At 49.9% G+C, this 22229-nt stretch overlaps 1 protein-coding gene across 1 annotated transcript in view; it reads right to left on the reverse strand.

Moving 5' to 3' along the window:
- necab2 (N-terminal EF-hand calcium binding protein 2) overlaps positions 1-15339 on the reverse strand; it is a 426101-nt gene extending 410762 nt beyond the window's left edge. Inside the window, 2 exon segments of the mRNA XM_059992473.1 lie at positions 14497-14521; positions 15095-15339. Coding sequence (XP_059848456.1) covers positions 14497-14521; positions 15095-15331 — 262 coding nt within the window. The 5' untranslated portion in view covers positions 15332-15339.
- Between the last annotated feature and the right edge of the window lie 6890 nt (positions 15340-22229).

Consider the following 22229-nt stretch of genomic DNA (forward strand, 5'->3'; position numbering starts at 1 on the left):
AAACTTATACCCTGAGAGGCAGTGTCCATCAAACCTACACCCAGAGAGGCAGTGTCCATCAAACATACACCCAGAGAGGCAGTGTCCATCAAACCTACACCCAGAGAGGCTGTGTCCATCAAACCTACACCCAGAGAGCCAGTGCCCATCAAACCTACACCCAGAGAGACAGTGTCCATCAAACCTACATCCAGAGAGGCAGTGTCCATCAAACCTATATCCTGAGCCAGTGTCCATCAAACCTACACCCAGTGAGGCAGTGTCTATCAAACCTATACCCTGAGCCAGTGCCCATCAAACATACACCCAGAGAGGCAGTGTCCATCAAACCTACACCCAGAGAGGCAGTGTCCATCAAACCTATATCCTGAGCCAGTGTCCATCAAACCTACACCCAGTGAGGCAGTGTCCATCAAACCTATACCCTGAGCCAGTGCCCATCAAACATACACCCAGAGAGGCAGTGCCCATCAAACCTATACCCAGAGAGGCAGTGTCCATCAAACCTACACCCAGATAGGCTGTGTCCATCAAGCATACACCCAGAGAGCCAGTGTCCATCAAACCTAGACCCAGAGAGCCAGTGTCCATCAAACCTATACCCTGAGCCAGTGTCCATCAAACCTACACCCAGTGAGGCAGTGTGCGTCAAACCTACACCCAGAGAGGTAGTGTCCATCAAACCTACACCCAGTGAGGCAGTGTCCATCAAACATACACCCAGAGAGGCAGTCCATCAAACCTATACACAGAGAGGCAGTGTCCATCAAACCTACACCCTGAGCCAGTGTCCATCAAACCTACACCCAGTGAGGCAGTGTGCGTCAAACCTACACCCAGAGAGGTAGTGTCCATCAAACATACACCCAGAGAGGCAGTCCATCAAACCTATACACAGAGAGGCAGTGTCCATCAAACCTACACCCTGAGCCAGTGTCCATCAAACCTACACCCAGTGAGGCAGTGTGCGTCAAACCTACACCCAGAGAGGTAGTGTCCATCAAACCTATACCCAGAGAGGCAGTGTCCATCAAACATACACCCAGAGAGGTAGTGTCCATCAAACCTATACCCTGAGCCAGTGTCCATCAAACCTACACCCAGAGAGGCAGTGTCCATCAAACCTATACCCTGAGCCAGTGTCCATCAAACCTATACCCTGAGAGGCAGTGTCCATCAAACCTAGACCCAGAGAGGCAGTGTCCATCAAACCTATACCCTGAGCCAGTGTCCATCAAACCTATACCCTGAGCCAGTGTCCATCAAACCTATACCCTGAGCCAGCGTCCATCAAACATACACCCTGAGCCAGTGTCCATCAAACCTACACCCAGAGAGGCAGTGTCCATCAAAACTACACCCAGTGAGGCAGTGTCCATCAAACCTATACCCTGAGCCAGTGTCCATCAAACCTATACCCTGAGCCAGTGTCCATCAAACCTATACCCTGAGCCAGCATCCATCAAACCTACACCCTGAGCCAGTGTCCATCAAACCTACACCCTGAGCCAGTGTCCATCAAACCTATACCCTGAGCCAGTGTCCATCAAACCTACACCCTGAGCCAGTGTCCATCAAACCTACACCCTGAGCCAGTGTCCATCAAACCTATACCCTAAGCCAGTGTCCATCAAACCTACACCCTGAGCCAGTGTCCATCAAACCTACACCCTGAGCCAGTGTCCATCAAACCTATACCCTGAGCCAGTGTCCATCAAACCTAAACCCAGAGAGGCAGTGTCCATCAAACCTATACCCAGAGAGGCAGTGTCCCTCGAACCTACAGCCAGAGAGACAGTGTCCATCGAACCTACACCCTGAGACAGCGTCCATCAAACCTATACCCTGAGCCAGTGTCCATCAAACCTACACCATGAGCCAGTGTCCATCAAACCTACACCCTGAGCCAGTGTCCATCAAACATACACCCAGTGAGCCAGAGTCCATCAAACCTATACCCAGAGAGGCAGTGTCCATCAAACCTACACCCAGAGAGGCAGTGTCCATCAAACCTATACCCAGAGAGGCAGTGTCCATCAAACCTACACCCAGAGAGGCAGTGTCCATCAAACCTATACCCAGAGAGGCAGTGTCCATCAAACATACACCCAGTGAGCCAGTGTCCATCAAACCTACACCCAGAGAGGCAGTGTCCATCAAACATACACTCTGAGAGGCAGTGTCCATCAAACATACACCCAGAGAGGCAGTGTCCATCAAACCTATATCCTGAGCCAGTGTCCATCAAACCTATTCCCTGAGCCAGTGTCCATCAAACCTATACCCAGTGAGCCAGTGTCTATCAAACGTATAGCCTGAGAGGCAGTGTCCATCAAACATACACCCAGAGAGGCTGTGTCCATCAAACCTATACCCTGAGCCAGTGTCCATCAAACCTACACCCAGTGAGCCGGTGTCCATCAAACCTATACCCAGAGAGGCAGTGTCCATCAAACATACACCCAGTGAGGCAGTGTGCATCAAACCTACACCCAGAGAGGTAGTGTCCATCAAACCTATACCCTGAGCCAGTGCCAATCAAACCTATACCCAGTGAGACAGTGTCCATCAAACTTATACCCGGAGAGGCAGTGTCCATCAAACCTACACCCAGAGAGGCAGTGTCCATCAAACATACACCCAGAGAGGCAGTGTCCATCAAACCTACACCCAGAGAGGCTGTGTCCATCAAACCTACACCCAGAGAGCCAGTGCCCATCAAACCTACACCCAGAGAGGCAGTGTCCATCAAACCTACACCCAGAGAGGCAGTGTCCATCAAACCTATATCCTGAGCCAGTGTCCATCAAACCTACACCCAGTGAGGCAGTGTCCATCAAACCTATACCCTGAGTCAGTGCCCATCAAACATACACCCAGAGAGGCAGTGTCCATCAAACCTACACCCAGAGAGGCAGTGTCCATCAAACCTATATCCTGAGCCAGTGTCCATCAAACCTACACCCAGTGAGGCAGTGTCCATCAAACCTATACCCTGAGCCAGTGCCCATCAAACATACACCCAGAGAGGCAGTGCCCATCAAACCTATACCCAGAGAGGCAGTGTCCATCAAACCTACACCCAGATAGGCTGTGTCCATCAAACATATACCCAGAGAGCCAGTGTCCATCAAACCTAGACCCAGAGAGCCAGTGTCCATCAAACCTATACCCTGAGCCAGTGTCCATCAAACCTACACCCAGTGAGGCAGTGTGCGTCAAACCTACACCCAGAGAGATAGTGTCCATCAAACCTACACCCAGTGAGGCAGTGTCCATCAAACATACACCCAGAGAGGCAGTCCATCAAACTTATACACAGAGAGGCAGTGTCCATCAAACATACACCCTGAGCCAGTGTCCATCAAACCTACAACCAGTGAGGCAGTGTGCGTCAAACCTACACCCAGAGAGGTAGTGTCCATCAAACCTATACCCTGAGCCAGTGCCCATCAAACCTACACCCAGAGAGGCAGTGCCCATCAAACCTATACCCTGAGCCAGTGTCCATCAAACCTATACCCTGAGCCAGCGTCCATCAAACATACACCCTGAGCCAGTGTCCATCAAACCTACACCCAGTGAGGCAGTGTCCATCAAACCTATACCCTGAGCCAGTGTCCATCAAACCTATACCCTGAGCCAGTGTCCATCAAACCTATACCCTGAGCCAGCATCCATCAAACCTACACGCTGAGCCAGTGTCCATCAAACCTATACCCTGAGCCAGTGTCCATCAAACCTACACCCTGAGCCAGTGTCCATCAAACCTATACCCTGAGCCAGTGTCCATCAAACCCACACCCAGTGAGGCAGTGTCCATCAAACCTACAACCAGAGAGATAGTGTCCATCAAACCTATATCCTGAGCCAGTGTCCATCAAACCTACACGCAGTGAGGCAGTGTCCATCAAACCTACACCCAGAGAGGCAGTGTCCATCAAACCTATATCCTGAGCCAGTGTCCATCAAACCTACACCCAGTGAGGCAGTGTCCATCAAACCTATGCCCTGAGCCAGTGCCCATCAAACATACACCCAGAGAGGCAGTCTCCCTCGAACCTACACCCAGAGAGGCAGTGTCCATCAAACCTATACCCGGAGAGGCAGTGTCCCTCGAACCTACAGCCAGAGAGACAGTGTCCATCGAACCTACACCCTGAGACAGCGTCCATCAAACCTATACCCTGAGCCAGTGTCCATCAAACCTACACCCTGAGCCAGTGTCCATCAAACCTATACCCTGAGCCAGTGTCCATCAAACATACACCCAGTGAGCCAGAGTCCATCAAACCTATACCCAGAGAGGCAGTGTCCATCAAACCTAAACCCAGAGAGGCAGTGTCCATCAAACCTATACCCAGAGAGGGTGTGTCCATCAAACCTAAACACAGAGAGGCAGTGTCCATCAAACCTACACCCAGAGAGGCAGTGTCCATCAAACCTATACCCAGAGAGGCAGTGTCCATCAAACCTACACCCAGAGAGCCAGTGACCATCAAACCTAAACCCAGAGAGGCAGTGTCCATCAAACCTATACCCAGAGAGGCAGTGTCCATCAAACATACACCCAGTGAGCCAGTGTCCATCAAACCTACACCCAGAGAGGCAGTGTCCATCAAACATACACTCTGAGAGGCAGTGTCCATCAAACATACACCCAGAGAGGCAGTGTCCATCAAACCTATACCCTGAGCCAGTGTCCATCAAACCTATTCCCTGAGCCAGTGTCCATCAAACCTATACCCTGAGCCAGCGTCCATCAAACCTACACCCAGAGAGGCAGTGTCCATCAAACCAATACCCTGAGCCAGTGTCCATCAAACCTACACCCAGAGAGGCAGTGTCCATCAAACCTATACCCTGAGAGGCAGTGTCCATCAAACCTATACACAGAGAGGCAGTGTCCATCAAACCTACACCCAGTGAGCCAGTGTCCATCAAACCTATACCCTGAGCCAGTGTCCATCAAACCTACACCCAGAGAGGCAGTGTCCATCAAACCTATACCCTGAGCCAGTGTCCATCAAACCTATACCCTGAGAGGCAGTGTCCATCAAACCTAGACCCAGAGAGGCAGTGTCCATCAAACCTATACCCTGAGCCGGTGTCCATCAAACCTATACCCTGAGCCAGCGTCCATCAAACATACACCCTGAGCCAGTGTCCATCAAACCTACACCCAGTGAGGCAGTGTCCATCAAACCTATACCCTGAGCCAGTGCCCATCAAACATACACCCAGAGAGGCAGTGTCCATCAAACCTATACCCTGAGCCAGTGTCCATCAAACCTACACCCAATGAGGCAGTGTGCATCAAACCTACACCCAGTGAGCCAGTGTCCATCAAACCTATACCCTGAGCCAGTGTCCATCAAACCTATACCCTGAGCCAGCGTCCATCAAACATACACCCTGAGCCAGTGTCCATCAAACCTACACCCAGTGAGGCAGTGTCCATCAAACCTATACCCTGAGCCAGTGCCCATCAAACATACACCCAGAGAGGCAGTGTCCATCAAACCTACACCCAGATAGGCTGCGTCCATCAAACATACACACAGAGAGCCAGTGTCCATCAGCCCTTACCCAGAGAGCCAGTGTCCATCAAACCTATACCCTGAGCCAGTGTCCAGCAAACCTACACCCAGTGAGGCAGTGTGCATCAAACCTACACCCAGAGAGGTAGTGTCCATCAAACCTATACCCAGAGAGGCAGTGTCCATCAAACCTATACCCAGAGAGGCAGTGTCCATCAAACATACACCCAGAGAGGCAGTGTCCATCAAACATACACCCAGAGAGGCAGTGTCCATCAAACCTATACCCTGAGCCAGTGTCCATCAAACCTACACCCAGAGAGGCAGTGTCCATCAAACATACACCCAGAGAGGTAGTGTCCATCAAACCTATACACAGAGAGGCTGTGTCCATCAAACCTATAGCCTGAGCCAGTGCCCATCAAACATACACCCAGATAGCTAGTGTCCATCAAACCTATACACAGAGATGCTGTGTCCATCAAACCTGTTCCCTGAGCCAGTGTCCATCAAACCCACACCCAGAGAGGCAGTGTCCATCAAACCTACACCCAGTGAGCCAGTGTCTATCAAACGTATAGCCTGAGAGGCAGTGTCCATCAAACATACACCCAGAGAGGCTGTGTCCATCAAACCTATACCCTGAGCCAGTGTCCATCAAACCTACACCCAGTGAGCCGGTGTCCATCAAACCTATACCCAGAGAGGCAGTGTCCATCAAACATACACCCAGTGAGGCAGTGTGCATCAAACCTACACCCAGAGAGGTAGTGTCCATCAAACCTATACCCTGAGCCAGTGCCAATCAAACCTATACCCAGTGAGACAGTGTCCATCAAACTTATACCCTGAGAGGCAGTGTCCATCAAACCTACACCCAGAGAGGCAGTGTCCATCAAACATACACCCAGAGAGGCAGTGTCCATCAAACCTACACCCAGAGAGGCTGTGTCCATCAAACCTACACCCAGAGAGCCAGTGCCCATCAAACCTACACCCAGAGAGACAGTGTCCATCAAACCTACATCCAGAGAGGCAGTGTCCATCAAACCTATATCCTGAGCCAGTGTCCATCAAACCTACACCCAGTGAGGCAGTGTCTATCAAACCTATACCCTGAGCCAGTGCCCATCAAACATACACCCAGAGAGGCAGTGTCCATCAAACCTATACCCTGAGCCAGTGTCCATCAAACCTACACCCAGAGAGGCAGTGTCCATCAAACCTATACCCTGAGCCAGTGTCCATCAAACCTATACCCTGAGAGGCAGTGTCCATCAAACCTAGACCCAGAGAGGCAGTGTCCATCAAACCTATACCCTGAGCCAGTGTCCATCAAACCTATACCCTGAGCCAGTGTCCATCAAACCTATACCCTGAGCCAGCGTCCATCAAACATACACCCTGAGCCAGTGTCCATCAAACCTACACCCAGAGAGGCAGTGTCCATCAAAACTACACCCAGTGAGGCAGTGTCCATCAAACCTATACCCTGAGCCAGTGTCCATCAAACCTATACCCTGAGCCAGTGTCCATCAAACCTATACCCTGAGCCAGCATCCATCAAACCTACACCCTGAGCCAGTGTCCATCAAACCTACACCCTGAGCCAGTGTCCATCAAACCTATACCCTGAGCCAGTGTCCATCAAACCTACACCCTGAGCCAGTGTCCATCAAACCTACACCCTGAGCCAGTGTCCATCAAACCTATACCCTAAGCCAGTGTCCATCAAACCTACACCCTGAGCCAGTGTCCATCAAACCTACACCCTGAGCCAGTGTCCATCAAACCTATACCCTGAGCCAGTGTCCATCAAACCTAAACCCAGAGAGGCAGTGTCCATCAAACCTATACCCAGAGAGGCAGTGTCCCTCGAACCTACAGCCAGAGAGACAGTGTCCATCGAACCTACACCCTGAGACAGCGTCCATCAAACCTATACCCTGAGCCAGTGTCCATCAAACCTACACCATGAGCCAGTGTCCATCAAACCTACACCCTGAGCCAGTGTCCATCAAACATACACCCAGTGAGCCAGAGTCCATCAAACCTATACCCAGAGAGGCAGTGTCCATCAAACCTACACCCAGAGAGGCAGTGTCCATCAAACCTATACCCAGAGAGGCAGTGTCCATCAAACCTACACCCAGAGAGGCAGTGTCCATCAAACCTATACCCAGAGAGGCAGTGTCCATCAAACATACACCCAGTGAGCCAGTGTCCATCAAACCTACACCCAGAGAGGCAGTGTCCATCAAACATACACTCTGAGAGGCAGTGTCCATCAAACATACACCCAGAGAGGCAGTGTCCATCAAACCTATATCCTGAGCCAGTGTCCATCAAACCTATTCCCTGAGCCAGTGTCCATCAAACCTATACCCAGTGAGCCAGTGTCTATCAAACGTATAGCCTGAGAGGCAGTGTCCATCAAACATACACCCAGAGAGGCTGTGTCCATCAAACCTATACCCTGAGCCAGTGTCCATCAAACCTACACCCAGTGAGCCGGTGTCCATCAAACCTATACCCAGAGAGGCAGTGTCCATCAAACATACACCCAGTGAGGCAGTGTGCATCAAACCTACACCCAGAGAGGTAGTGTCCATCAAACCTATACCCTGAGCCAGTGCCAATCAAACCTATACCCAGTGAGACAGTGTCCATCAAACTTATACCCGGAGAGGCAGTGTCCATCAAACCTACACCCAGAGAGGCAGTGTCCATCAAACATACACCCAGAGAGGCAGTGTCCATCAAACCTACACCCAGAGAGGCTGTGTCCATCAAACCTACACCCAGAGAGCCAGTGCCCATCAAACCTACACCCAGAGAGGCAGTGTCCATCAAACCTACACCCAGAGAGGCAGTGTCCATCAAACCTATATCCTGAGCCAGTGTCCATCAAACCTACACCCAGTGAGGCAGTGTCCATCAAACCTATACCCTGAGTCAGTGCCCATCAAACATACACCCAGAGAGGCAGTGTCCATCAAACCTACACCCAGAGAGGCAGTGTCCATCAAACCTATATCCTGAGCCAGTGTCCATCAAACCTACACCCAGTGAGGCAGTGTCCATCAAACCTATACCCTGAGCCAGTGCCCATCAAACATACACCCAGAGAGGCAGTGCCCATCAAACCTATACCCAGAGAGGCAGTGTCCATCAAACCTACACCCAGATAGGCTGTGTCCATCAAACATATACCCAGAGAGCCAGTGTCCATCAAACCTAGACCCAGAGAGCCAGTGTCCATCAAACCTATACCCTGAGCCAGTGTCCATCAAACCTACACCCAGTGAGGCAGTGTGCGTCAAACCTACACCCAGAGAGATAGTGTCCATCAAACCTACACCCAGTGAGGCAGTGTCCATCAAACATACACCCAGAGAGGCAGTCCATCAAACTTATACACAGAGAGGCAGTGTCCATCAAACATACACCCTGAGCCAGTGTCCATCAAACCTACAACCAGTGAGGCAGTGTGCGTCAAACCTACACCCAGAGAGGTAGTGTCCATCAAACCTATACCCTGAGCCAGTGCCCATCAAACCTACACCCAGAGAGGCAGTGCCCATCAAACCTATACCCTGAGCCAGTGTCCATCAAACCTATACCCTGAGCCAGCGTCCATCAAACATACACCCTGAGCCAGTGTCCATCAAACCTACACCCAGTGAGGCAGTGTCCATCAAACCTATACCCTGAGCCAGTGTCCATCAAACCTATACCCTGAGCCAGTGTCCATCAAACCTATACCCTGAGCCAGCATCCATCAAACCTACACGCTGAGCCAGTGTCCATCAAACCTATACCCTGAGCCAGTGTCCATCAAACCTACACCCTGAGCCAGTGTCCATCAAACCTATACCCTGAGCCAGTGTCCATCAAACCCACACCCAGTGAGGCAGTGTCCATCAAACCTACAACCAGAGAGATAGTGTCCATCAAACCTATATCCTGAGCCAGTGTCCATCAAACCTACACGCAGTGAGGCAGTGTCCATCAAACCTACACCCAGAGAGGCAGTGTCCATCAAACCTATATCCTGAGCCAGTGTCCATCAAACCTACACCCAGTGAGGCAGTGTCCATCAAACCTATGCCCTGAGCCAGTGCCCATCAAACATACACCCAGAGAGGCAGTCTCCCTCGAACCTACACCCAGAGAGGCAGTGTCCATCAAACCTATACCCGGAGAGGCAGTGTCCCTCGAACCTACAGCCAGAGAGACAGTGTCCATCGAACCTACACCCTGAGACAGCGTCCATCAAACCTATACCCTGAGCCAGTGTCCATCAAACCTACACCCTGAGCCAGTGTCCATCAAACCTATACCCTGAGCCAGTGTCCATCAAACATACACCCAGTGAGCCAGAGTCCATCAAACCTATACCCAGAGAGGCAGTGTCCATCAAACCTAAACCCAGAGAGGCAGTGTCCATCAAACCTATACCCAGAGAGGGTGTGTCCATCAAACCTAAACACAGAGAGGCAGTGTCCATCAAACCTACACCCAGAGAGGCAGTGTCCATCAAACCTATACCCAGAGAGGCAGTGTCCATCAAACCTACACCCAGAGAGCCAGTGACCATCAAACCTAAACCCAGAGAGGCAGTGTCCATCAAACCTATACCCAGAGAGGCAGTGTCCATCAAACATACACCCAGTGAGCCAGTGTCCATCAAACCTACACCCAGAGAGGCAGTGTCCATCAAACATACACTCTGAGAGGCAGTGTCCATCAAACATACACCCAGAGAGGCAGTGTCCATCAAACCTATACCCTGAGCCAGTGTCCATCAAACCTATTCCCTGAGCCAGTGTCCATCAAACCTATACCCTGAGCCAGCGTCCATCAAACCTACACCCAGAGAGGCAGTGTCCATCAAACCAATACCCTGAGCCAGTGTCCATCAAACCTACACCCAGAGAGGCAGTGTCCATCAAACCTATACCCTGAGAGGCAGTGTCCATCAAACCTATACACAGAGAGGCAGTGTCCATCAAACCTACACCCAGTGAGCCAGTGTCCATCAAACCTATACCCTGAGCCAGTGTCCATCAAACCTACACCCAGAGAGGCAGTGTCCATCAAACCTATACCCTGAGCCAGTGTCCATCAAACCTATACCCTGAGAGGCAGTGTCCATCAAACCTAGACCCAGAGAGGCAGTGTCCATCAAACCTATACCCTGAGCCGGTGTCCATCAAACCTATACCCTGAGCCAGCGTCCATCAAACATACACCCTGAGCCAGTGTCCATCAAACCTACACCCAGTGAGGCAGTGTCCATCAAACCTATACCCTGAGCCAGTGCCCATCAAACATACACCCAGAGAGGCAGTGTCCATCAAACCTATACCCTGAGCCAGTGTCCATCAAACCTACACCCAATGAGGCAGTGTGCATCAAACCTACACCCAGTGAGCCAGTGTCCATCAAACCTATACCCTGAGCCAGTGTCCATCAAACCTATACCCTGAGCCAGCGTCCATCAAACATACACCCTGAGCCAGTGTCCATCAAACCTACACCCAGTGAGGCAGTGTCCATCAAACCTATACCCTGAGCCAGTGCCCATCAAACATACACCCAGAGAGGCAGTGTCCATCAAACCTACACCCAGATAGGCTGCGTCCATCAAACATACACACAGAGAGCCAGTGTCCATCAGCCCTTACCCAGAGAGCCAGTGTCCATCAAACCTATACCCTGAGCCAGTGTCCAGCAAACCTACACCCAGTGAGGCAGTGTGCATCAAACCTACACCCAGAGAGGTAGTGTCCATCAAACCTATACCCAGAGAGGCAGTGTCCATCAAACCTATACCCAGAGAGGCAGTGTCCATCAAACATACACCCAGAGAGGCAGTGTCCATCAAACATACACCCAGAGAGGCAGTGTCCATCAAACCTATACCCTGAGCCAGTGTCCATCAAACCTACACCCAGAGAGGCAGTGTCCATCAAACATACACCCAGAGAGGTAGTGTCCATCAAACCTATACACAGAGAGGCTGTGTCCATCAAACCTATAGCCTGAGCCAGTGCCCATCAAACATACACCCAGATAGCTAGTGTCCATCAAACCTATACACAGAGATGCTGTGTCCATCAAACCTGTTCCCTGAGCCAGTGTCCATCAAACCCACACCCAGAGAGGCAGTGTCCATCAAACCTACACCCAGTGAGCCAGTGTCTATCAAACGTATAGCCTGAGAGGCAGTGTCCATCAAACATACACCCAGAGAGGCTGTGTCCATCAAACCTATACCCTGAGCCAGTGTCCATCAAACCTACACCCAGTGAGCCGGTGTCCATCAAACCTATACCCAGAGAGGCAGTGTCCATCAAACATACACCCAGTGAGGCAGTGTGCATCAAACCTACACCCAGAGAGGTAGTGTCCATCAAACCTATACCCTGAGCCAGTGCCAATCAAACCTATACCCAGTGAGACAGTGTCCATCAAACTTATACCCTGAGAGGCAGTGTCCATCAAACCTACACCCAGAGAGGCAGTGTCCATCAAACATACACCCAGAGAGGCAGTGTCCATCAAACCTACACCCAGAGAGGCTGTGTCCATCAAACCTACACCCAGAGAGCCAGTGCCCATCAAACCTACACCCAGAGAGACAGTGTCCATCAAACCTACATCCAGAGAGGCAGTGTCCATCAAACCTATATCCTGAGCCAGTGTCCATCAAACCTACACCCAGTGAGGCAGTGTCTATCAAACCTATACCCTGAGCCAGTGCCCATCAAACATACACCCAGAGAGGCAGTGTCCATCAAACCTACACCCAGAGAGGCAGTGTCCATCAAACCTATATCCTGAGCCAGTGTCCATCAAACCTACACCCAGTGAGGCAGTGTCCATCAAACCTATACCCTGAGCCAGTGCCCATCAAACATACACCCAGAGAGGCAGTGCCCATCAAACCTATACCCAGAGAGGCAGTGTCCATCAAACCTACACCCAGATAGGCTGTGTCCATCAAGCATACACCCAGAGAGCCAGTGTCCATCAAACCTAGACCCAGAGAGCCAGTGTCCATCAAACCTATACCCTGAGCCAGTGTCCATCAAACCTACACCCAGTGAGGCAGTGTGCGTCAAACCTACACCCAGAGAGGTAGTGTCCATCAAACCTACACCCAGTGAGGCAGTGTCCATCAAACATACACCCAGAGAGGCAGTCCATCAAACCTATACACAGAGAGGCAGTGTCCATCAAACCTACACCCTGAGCCAGTGTCCATCAAACCTACACCCAGTGAGGCAGTGTGCGTCAAACCTACACCCAGAGAGGTAGTGTCCATCAAACATACACCCAGAGAGGCAGTCCATCAAACCTATACACAGAGAGGCAGTGTCCATCAAACCTACACCCTGAGCCAGTGTCCATCAAACCTACACCCAGTGAGGCAGTGTGCGTCAAACCTACACCCAGAGAGGTAGTGTCCATCAAACCTATACCCAGAGAGGCAGTGTCCATCAAACATACACCCAGAGAGGTAGTGTCCATCAAACCTATACCCTGAGCCAGTGTCCATCAAACCTACACCCAGAGAGGCAGTGTCCATCAAACCTATACCCTGAGCCAGTGTCCATCAAACCTATACCCTGAGAGGCAGTGTCCATCAAACCTAGACCCAGAGAGGCAGTGTCCATCAAACCTATACCCTGAGCCAGTGTCCATCAAACCTATACCCTGAGCCAGTGTCCATCAAACCTATACCCTGAGCCAGCGTCCATCAAACATACACCCTGAGCCAGTGTCCATCAAACCTACACCCAGAGAGGCAGTGTCCATCAAAACTACACCCAGTGAGGCAGTGTCCATCAAACCTATACCCTGAGCCAGTGTCCATCAAACCTATACCCTGAGCCAGTGTCCATCAAACCTATACCCTGAGCCAGCATCCATCAAACCTACACCCTGAGCCAGTGTCCATCAAACCTACACCCTGAGCCAGTGTCCATCAAACCTATACCCTGAGCCAGTGTCCATCAAACCTACACCCTGAGCCAGTGTCCATCAAACCTACACCCTGAGCCAGTGTCCATCAAACCTATACCCTAAGCCAGTGTCCATCAAACCTACACCCTGAGCCAGTGTCCATCAAACCTATACCCTGAGCCAGTGTCCATCAAACCTATACCCAGAGAGTCAGTGATCCAGAGGACAAGCCCCATGAAGCAGTGTGTTATAACGCATATCCAGTGAGCCAGTGCTGTAATCATTAACTCAGTGAGTGACTGCTATTGGAACCGCGTGCACATATATGCACGTACATACACAGAACTGACACGGTTTTACCCCCGCCCCCCCCCCCCCCACGCCACCTCGTTCTCTCCCTCACCTGTGATCAGAATCTGACACTGAACCGCATTATTTTCGGATAACAGCCCATCACCTCTGCGTTAATTCTCACAAACCAACAAGAAACGTAGCTCCTGATCCTCTCACCACACCCCATCATTTCACATGCTAATCCTCTCAGCTCACAGACTCCATCCGCCCCCGCCCCCGCCCCCTCACTTCCGCAATCCCCGATCCTCCTGCCCTTTCGACGTGTTGTGGAGTCCCCCGGCAGGGAGCACGTCTTCCTAGTCAATTCAATTCTTTCGGCATTTAATCAGCTCACCAACCAGTCTGCAAAACGAAACCGAACACAAGCCTAATAAAACGACCCTGGAATTTAACCCTCTCATCCCGGCCTGAAGTGGCTGCGTATGCAGCACAACTTAGGGTTAAAAAGCCCGCACTCCGGTTCATTGACTTGGTGCCTCAGTCAATGAAACTCAAATGAATAAAAGCTCAGTTTTACAGACCCAGCTTTGTAATGTTAACTCTTTAAATGCCGGGTCCCAGGAACTGACATCTAACAACTGTGGAACTAAAATATTCTCACATATGACAGATTGGAATCAGTCCTTACCATTTTTATCAGCTCTTCGGAATATCTAGAGGGAAAAAGAACATAGAATTTAGAGCGGCTCGCGCAGTCTGGGCAGAGAACAAATCCAGGAGACACACAAGCATGCCCTTCATTCAGAAATCCCCCGTTAGGCTTGCAGTGTCCGATGGCACGTTTTAGCAGCAAATCAGCGGTCAAGAAGCCGGATAAATACGTACATGTTACTCCAACCCTCTGCACAATTTAACATGTCTAACTTTGGCCAACAGATCGCTCTTCGTCCCTTCGCTCTCGCCGCCGTGGTCTCTGGGCAGCCTCCTCTCCGTTCCCATCTCCCCGCTTCTCATCCTCTCCCTAGTTCACCCGTCCCTCTCCCATTTCCCCTGCCCCTCTCTTAGCTGCCCGTGTGTGTGTGTCTTTCTCTCTCGTCCTCTTTGGTTTGTCAATGGGTGATTTTGTCTTCTCTGCAGCGTCTAAGGACTGCTGCGCACTCTGCAATTGGAAACTAACGTGTGAAAGTTGCCCACTGCCTGCATTGGGAAACCCAGCTCTCGTTTTCCTTCACTAACAATCTAAAGTTGTTGATTCATTAGTCGGGAACCGGGAGGGAGTTACCTACATCCAGTATGACTGAGATGCCCTTCCTGTTGTCGGGAGTGGGCCGGTCCTGACAAGCCGGCGGCTCTCCTTTCGCGGGTTCCTTCTCTCCGAACTTCTTCTCGTTCATCTTGGTGAAGACCCAGCGCAGGACCCCGTCCAGACTCCTGATGCTGCGTTGGCGCGGCGGCTGCTTGTCAAGAGCGGTGCCGAAGCGCTGGACGCTGTCCGTGCAGTAGCGGGATTCCTGAGCGCACATCTTCACACCCTCCGGACCCCTCCCCACCCTTCCCTCCCTCCCCCGGCCCGCACCGCACCGCACCGCACTCCTCCCCTTTCCTTCTCTCCCCTCCCCTGCCGTCACCGCTCACGCATTCGCGCTGGGGCAGAGGCAGCGGACAGAGAAAGCGGTCAGATACAGAGGAAAGAGTCGCGGTGGAGCAGAGGAGAGAGGGGGGGCAGCTGATGGGAGAGGGGAAGCAGCGGGGGTCAGAGAGTGTGGGACATATAGGGAGAATGGGAGAGGCGAAGGAATGGAGGGGAGAAGCAGGTAGAGGAGTCTGCTTGCTCCTTCCCCAGAGGATGTCCGCGTCTAGCGGTGCTCCTGCACCCGGAAGTATGAGACTGAAAGCTCTTGCAAAACAAATCCAGGGACTGAGACAGCAGCAAACCCGGCAGGCTGCCCGGTGCCGCAAGGCTAGTAGTCTCATTAGCCCATATTTTAACAGTTGTACACATACATCACAATTTCTAAACGCATGTAGGCTGAGGGGCACGGTAGCGACGCATCAAAACAACATTTATAAACGCTGCAATGTGTCGACCTGACTCTCTGCGGCTACCGATGTGTGTTCCTGTGAGGTGACTATTCACATGTGAAAGTGCTTGTGTTTCTGTGCGTTAGTGCCACGTATAAATTGGTGCATCTGGCCCTGCTCCCATCAGCCTGTTTCTGACTGAGCATCTGTCTTTCAGTTTATATGTGCAGACATGTACCCGTGTCTCTGGACATTTGGTGTAAATTCACCTGCCCTGTACATCGGTGTGATGGAATGTGTGGCTATGGTTATGTAAGACTGTACCTGTGTTCCTCGTGTGTGTGTGTGTGTGTGTGTGTGTGTGAGAAGGTGTGTGTGTCTATGTGTGTGTGTGTGTGTGAGAGAGAGAGGTGTGTTTGTTATGTGTGAGTGTGTGTGTGTGAGAGAGTGTTTGTTATGTGTGTGTGTGTGTGTGTGTGTATGTGTGTGTGTGTGTGTGTGTGTCTATGTGTGTGTGTGTGTGAGAGAGAGAGGTGTGTTTGTTATGTGTGAGTGTGTGTGTGTGAGAGAGTGTTTGTTATGTGTGTGTGTGTGTGTGTGTGTGTATGTGTGTGAGAAGGTGTGTGTGTCTATGTGTGTGTGTGTGTGTGTGTGTGTGTGTGTGAGAAGGTGTGTGTGTCTATGTGTGTGTGTGTGTGTGAGAAGGTGTGTGTGTCTATGTGTGTGTGTGTGTGTGTGTGAGAAGGTGTGTGTGTCTATGTGTGTGTGTGTGTGTGTGAGAAGGTGTGTGTGTCTATGTGTGTGTGTGTGTGTGAGAAGGTGTGTGTGTCTATGTGTGTGTGTGTGTGTGTGTGTGTGTGTGAGAAGGTGTGTGTGTCTATGTGTGTGTGTGTGTGTGTGAGTGTGAGAGAGAGGTGTGTTTGTTATGTGTGAGTGTGTGTGTGTGAGAGAGTGTTTGTTATGTGTGTGTGTGTGTGTGTATGTGTGTGAGAGAAGGTGTGTTTGTTACATGTGTGTGTGTATGTGTGAGAAGGTGTGTGTGTAAGAAGGTGTGTTTGTTATGTGTGTGTGTGTGTATGAGAAGGTGTGTTTGTTATGTGTGTGTGAGTGTGTGTATGACTCTGTGTGTGTGCCTGCCTGTGTAAGTCTCTGTGTGTATGTCTGTGTGAGTGTGTATTTGTTATGTGTGTGTGTGTGTTTGCTTGTGCCTGTGTGTGTGTGTGTGTGTGTGTGTGTGTCTGTGTGTGTGTGTGTGTGTGTGTGTGTGTGGCTGTGAGTGTCTGTGTGTGTGAGTGTCTGTGTGCGTGTGTGGGTGTGTGTGGCTGAGTGTGTGTGTGTGTGTGTGTGTGTGGCTGTGTGTGTGTGTGTGTGTGTGTGTGTGAGTGTGTGTGTGTGTGTGTGTGTGTGTGTGTGTGTGTGTGTGTGTGTGTGTGGAGAAACATAGAAACAGATATTGGAAGGTGTAATGATAGCGTTATCATGATGGGAGATTTTTTATTTCCCAAATGTCGATTGGCATCTTGCTAAAGCAAGGGGTTTGATGGGGTGGAGTTTGTTAGGTGTGTTCAGGAAGGCTTCTTGACACAATATGTAGATAAGCCGACAAGAGGAGAGACTGTACTGGATTTGGTATTGGGAAATGAACCTGGTCAGGTGTCAGATCTCTCAGTGGGAGAGCATTTTGGAGATAGTTATCATAATTCTGTCTCCTTTACAATAGCATTGGAGAGGAATAGGAACAGACAAGTTAGAAAAGCATTTAATTGGAGTAAGGGGAATTATGAGGATATCAGACAGGAAATTGGAAGCTCAAATCGGGAACAAATGTTCTCAGGGAAAAGTACGGAAGAACTGTGGCAAATGTTCAGGGGATATTTGTGTGGAGTTCTGAATAGGTACGTTCCAATGAGACATGGAAGTTATGCTAGTGTACAGGAACCATGGTGTACAAAGGCTGTAATAAATCTAGTCAAGAAGAAAAGAAAAGCTTACAAAAGGTTCAGAGAGTTAGGTAATGTTAGGGAGCTAGAAGATTGTAAGGCTAACAGGAAGGAGCTTAGAAAGGAAATTAGGAGAGCCAGATGGAGCCATGAGAAGGCCTTGACGGGCAGGATTAAGGAAAACCCCAAGGCATTTACAAGTATGTGAAGGGCAGGAGGATAAGACATGAAAGAATAGGACCGATCAAGTGTGACAGAAGGAAAGTGTGTATGGAACTGGAGGAAATAGCAGAAATACTTAATGAATACTTTACTTCAGTATTCACTATGGAAAATGATCTTAGTGATTGTAGGGATGACTTGCAGCAGACTGAAAAGCTTGAGCATGTAGATATTAAGAAAGAGGATGTGCTAGAGCTTTTGGAAAACATCAAGTTGGATAAGTCGCTGGGCCCGGATGAGATATCTCCCAGGCTACCGTAGGAGGTAAGGGATGAGTTTGCTGAGCCTCTGGAGATGATCTTTGCATCATCAATGGGAATGGGAGAGGTTCCGGAGGATTGGAGGGTTGCGGGTGTTGTTCTTTTATTCACGAAAGGGAGTAGAGATAGCCCAGGAAATTATAGACCAGTGAGTCTTATTTCAGTGGTTGATAAGTTGATGGAAAAGAGCCTGAGATGCAGGACTTATGAACATTTGGAGAGGTATAATATGATTAGAAGTAGTCAGCATGGCTTAGTCAAGGGCAGGTCGTGCCTTACGAGCGTGATTGAATTTTTGAGGATGTGACTAAACACATTGATGAAAGAAGAGCAGTAGATGTAGTAGATTTCAACAAGGCATTTGATAAGGTACCCCATGCAAGGCTTATTGAGAAAGTAAGGAGGCATGGGATCCAAGGGAACATTGCTTTGTGGATCCAGAACTGACTTGCCCACAGAAGGCAAAGAGTGGCTGTAGACGGGTCATATTCAGCATGGAGGTTGGTGACTAGTGGTGTGCCTCAGGGATCTGTTCTGGGACCCTTACTCTTCGTGATTTTTATCTGGGACCTTGATGAGGAATTGGAGGGATGGGTTAGTAAATTTGCTGATGACACAAAGGTTGGGGGTGTTGTGGATAGTGTAGAGGGTTGTCAGAGGTTACAGCGGGGCATTGATAGGATGCAAAACTGGGCTGAGAAGTAGCAGATGGAGTTCAAGCCAGATAAGTGTGAAGTGGTTCATTTTGGTCGGTCAAGTATGATGGCAAAATACATGGTAAGACTCTTGGCAGTGTGGAAGAGGATCGGGGGGATCTTGGGGTCCGAGTCCATAGCATGCTCAAAGCAGCTGCGCAGGTTGACTCCGTGGTTAAGAAGGCGTACGCTGCATTGGCCTTCATCAATCGTGGAATTGAATTTAGGAGCCGAGAGTTAATGTTGCAGCTATATAGGACCCTGGTCAGACCCCACTTGGAGTACTGTGCTCAGTTCTGGTCGCCTCACTACAGGAAGGATGTGGAAACCATAGAAAGGGTGCAGAGGAGATTTACAAGGATGTTGCCTGGATTGGGGAGCATGCCTTATGAGAATAGGTTGAGTGAACTCAGCCTTTTCTCCTTGGAGTGATGGAGGATGAGAGGTGACCTGACAGAGGTGTGTAAGATGATGAGAGGCATTGATCGTGTGGATAGTCAGAGGCTTTTTCCCAGTGCTGAAATGGTTGCCACAAGAGGACACAGGTTTAAGGTGCTAGTGAATAGATACAGAAGAGATGTCAGGGGTAAGTTTTTTATGCTGAGAGTGGTGAGTGCGTGGAATGGGCTGCCAGTGATGGTGGTGGAGGTGGATACGTTAGGGTCTTTTAAGAGACTTCTGGATAGGTACATTGAGCCTAGTAAAATAGAGGTCTGTGGGGAAGTCTAGTACTTTCTAAGGTAGGGACATGTTCTGCACAACTTTGCTTGCCGAAGGGCCTGTATTGTGCAGTAGGTTTTATATTTTTCTATGTTTCTAAAACCTACAGAACATTGCAGGCCCTTCAGCCTCCACCACCGTTGCTGGCAGCCCATTCTACGCACTCACTACACTCTCTGAGTAAAAAACTTATCCCTGACATCTCTTCTGTACCTACTCCCAAGCACCTTAAAACTGTGCCCCCACATGCTAGCCATCAGCCCTGGGAAAAGGCCTCTGACTATCCACACAATCAATGCCTCTCATCATCCTGTACACCTCCTATGCACATGTGTGTGTGTGTGTGTGTGTGTGTGTGTGTGTGTGTGTGTGTGTGTGTGTGTGTCTGTGTCTGAGTCTATATGTATGTGCCTATGTCTGTGAGTGTGTGTGTGTCTGTGTGAGTGGTCTGTGTGAGTGTGTATGTGTGTGTGTGTGTGACTCTGTGTGTGTGTGTCTCTGTGTGTGTCTGTGCATGTGTGAGTGTGTGTGTATATATATGTGTGTGTGTGTCTATGTGTGTGTGTCTATCTGTGCATGTGAGTGTGAGTGTGTGTGTCTGCATGAGTGGTCTGTGCGAGTGTGTATGTGTGTGTGTGTCCGTGCATGTGTGAGTGTGTGTGTTTGTGTATATGTGTGTGTGTGTGTGTCTATGTGTGCATGTGTGAGTGTGTGTCTGTGTGTGTGTGTGGCTGTGCATGTGTATATGTGTGTGTGTGTGGGTGTGTCTGTGTGTGTGTCTGTACATGTGTGAGTGTGTGTATGTGTATATGTGTGTGTGTGTGTGTGTGGGTGGGTGTGTCTGTGTGTGTGTCTGTACATGTGTGAGTGTGTGTATGTGTATATGTGTGTGTGTGTATGTGTATATGTGTGGGTGTGTCTGTGTGTGTGTCTGTACATGTGTGAGTGTGTGTATGTGTATATGTGTGTGTGTGTATGTGTATATGTGTGTGTGTGTGTGTGTGTGTGTGTGTGTGTGTGTGTGTGTGTGTGTGTGTGTCTATGTGCAGACTGGGAACAGTAAGAATGACAATGTAGATCAAAGACTGTGGATGATGCAAAGTGCAGAGCTGGAAAGCAGACGCAGCATTCTACATGTGTATGTCTGTTTCTGTAAATAGGTGCTGCGGATGTGTACCATCAGGGAGCATTTGTGTGTGATTCCAGGTGTAAGTCTCTGCCTGTGAGTGGGTATATGCTTCAGGTGTATATTTATGGGTGCTGTGATCACTTGACTTGTCAGGACTACGGACAAGCTGCGGCTGAATGGGTTGCTATGGGTTCCTGAGTCCAATGTGCTCACATTTAGACTGAGGATGTCCTTAAAATGATGCTTCTAATGACAGTGCTGTCATCCCCAATCTTGGCTCTCAGTGAGTGAGGCCGTGGGTGTTCAGCATGTTGGAAGGTGGTCCGTGACTCCCAGTGAGCTGTTGAGTGTCTGGACTCTCTCCACACACTGCCTCTGCTTGCAGTGAGCTGTTGAGTGTCTGTACTCTCTCCTCCCACTGCCTCAGCTTCCAGTGAGCTGTTGAGTGTCTGGACTCTCTCCTCCCACTGCCTCAGCTTCCAGTGAGCTGTTGAGTGTCTGGACTCTCTCCTCCCACTGCCTCAGCTTCCAGTGAGCTGTTGAGTGTCTGGACTCTCTCCTCCCACTGCCTCAGCTTCCAGTGAGCTGTTGAGTGTCTGGACTCTCTCCTCCCACTGCCTCAGCTTCCAGTGAGCTGTTGAGTGTCTGGACTCTCTCCTCCCACTGCCTCAGCTTCCAGTGAGCTGTTGAGTGTCTGTACTCTCTCCTCCCACTGCCTCAGCTTCCAGTGAGCTGTTGAGTGTCTGGACTCCCACTGCCCACTGCCTCTGCTTCCAGTGAGCTGTTGAGTGTCTGGACTCCCACTGCCCACTGCCCCTGCTTCCAGTGAGCTGTTGAGTGTCTGGAGTCCCACTGCCCACTGCCTCTGCTTCCAGTGAGCTGTTGAGTGTCTGGACTCTCTCCTCCCACTGCCTCAGCTTCCAGTGAGCTGTTGAGTGTCTGGACTCTCTCCTCCCACTGCCTCAGCTTCCAGTGAGCTGTTGAGCGTCTGGACTCTAAAAATCTTTTAAATTTAATCGTCAAATCACAGAAATTTTTAAAGATAATGGAACTAAGACATCCGACCATTCTGAAATTAACAACGTATTTAAAGACTTTTACCTTAAGTTGTATCAGTCTGACTCTTCTTCAGATGATACCTATATGAATGCTTTTTTCAGTAATATCAACATTTTTACATTGTCTGCTGATAGTCTAACACAGTTAGATCCACCTATTTCCAATGAAGAAGTGGCTGAGGCTATACGTGCTTTACATTCTGGTAAGACCCCAGGACCTGATGGCTTTCCTGGGAAGTTTTTTAAAACTTTCTCTACGTTACTTACACCTTATTTATCCTCTGTTTTATCAGAGTCCTTTAAATCAGGTAAACTGCCTCAATCTTTTTATGAAGCTTTTAGTTCTCTTATTCTTAAAAAAAAAATCCAGATGCA

This window comes from Hypanus sabinus, chromosome 17 (assembly GCF_030144855.1).
Source record: "Hypanus sabinus isolate sHypSab1 chromosome 17, sHypSab1.hap1, whole genome shotgun sequence".
Classification (NCBI taxonomy): Eukaryota; Metazoa; Chordata; class Chondrichthyes; order Myliobatiformes; family Dasyatidae; genus Hypanus; species Hypanus sabinus.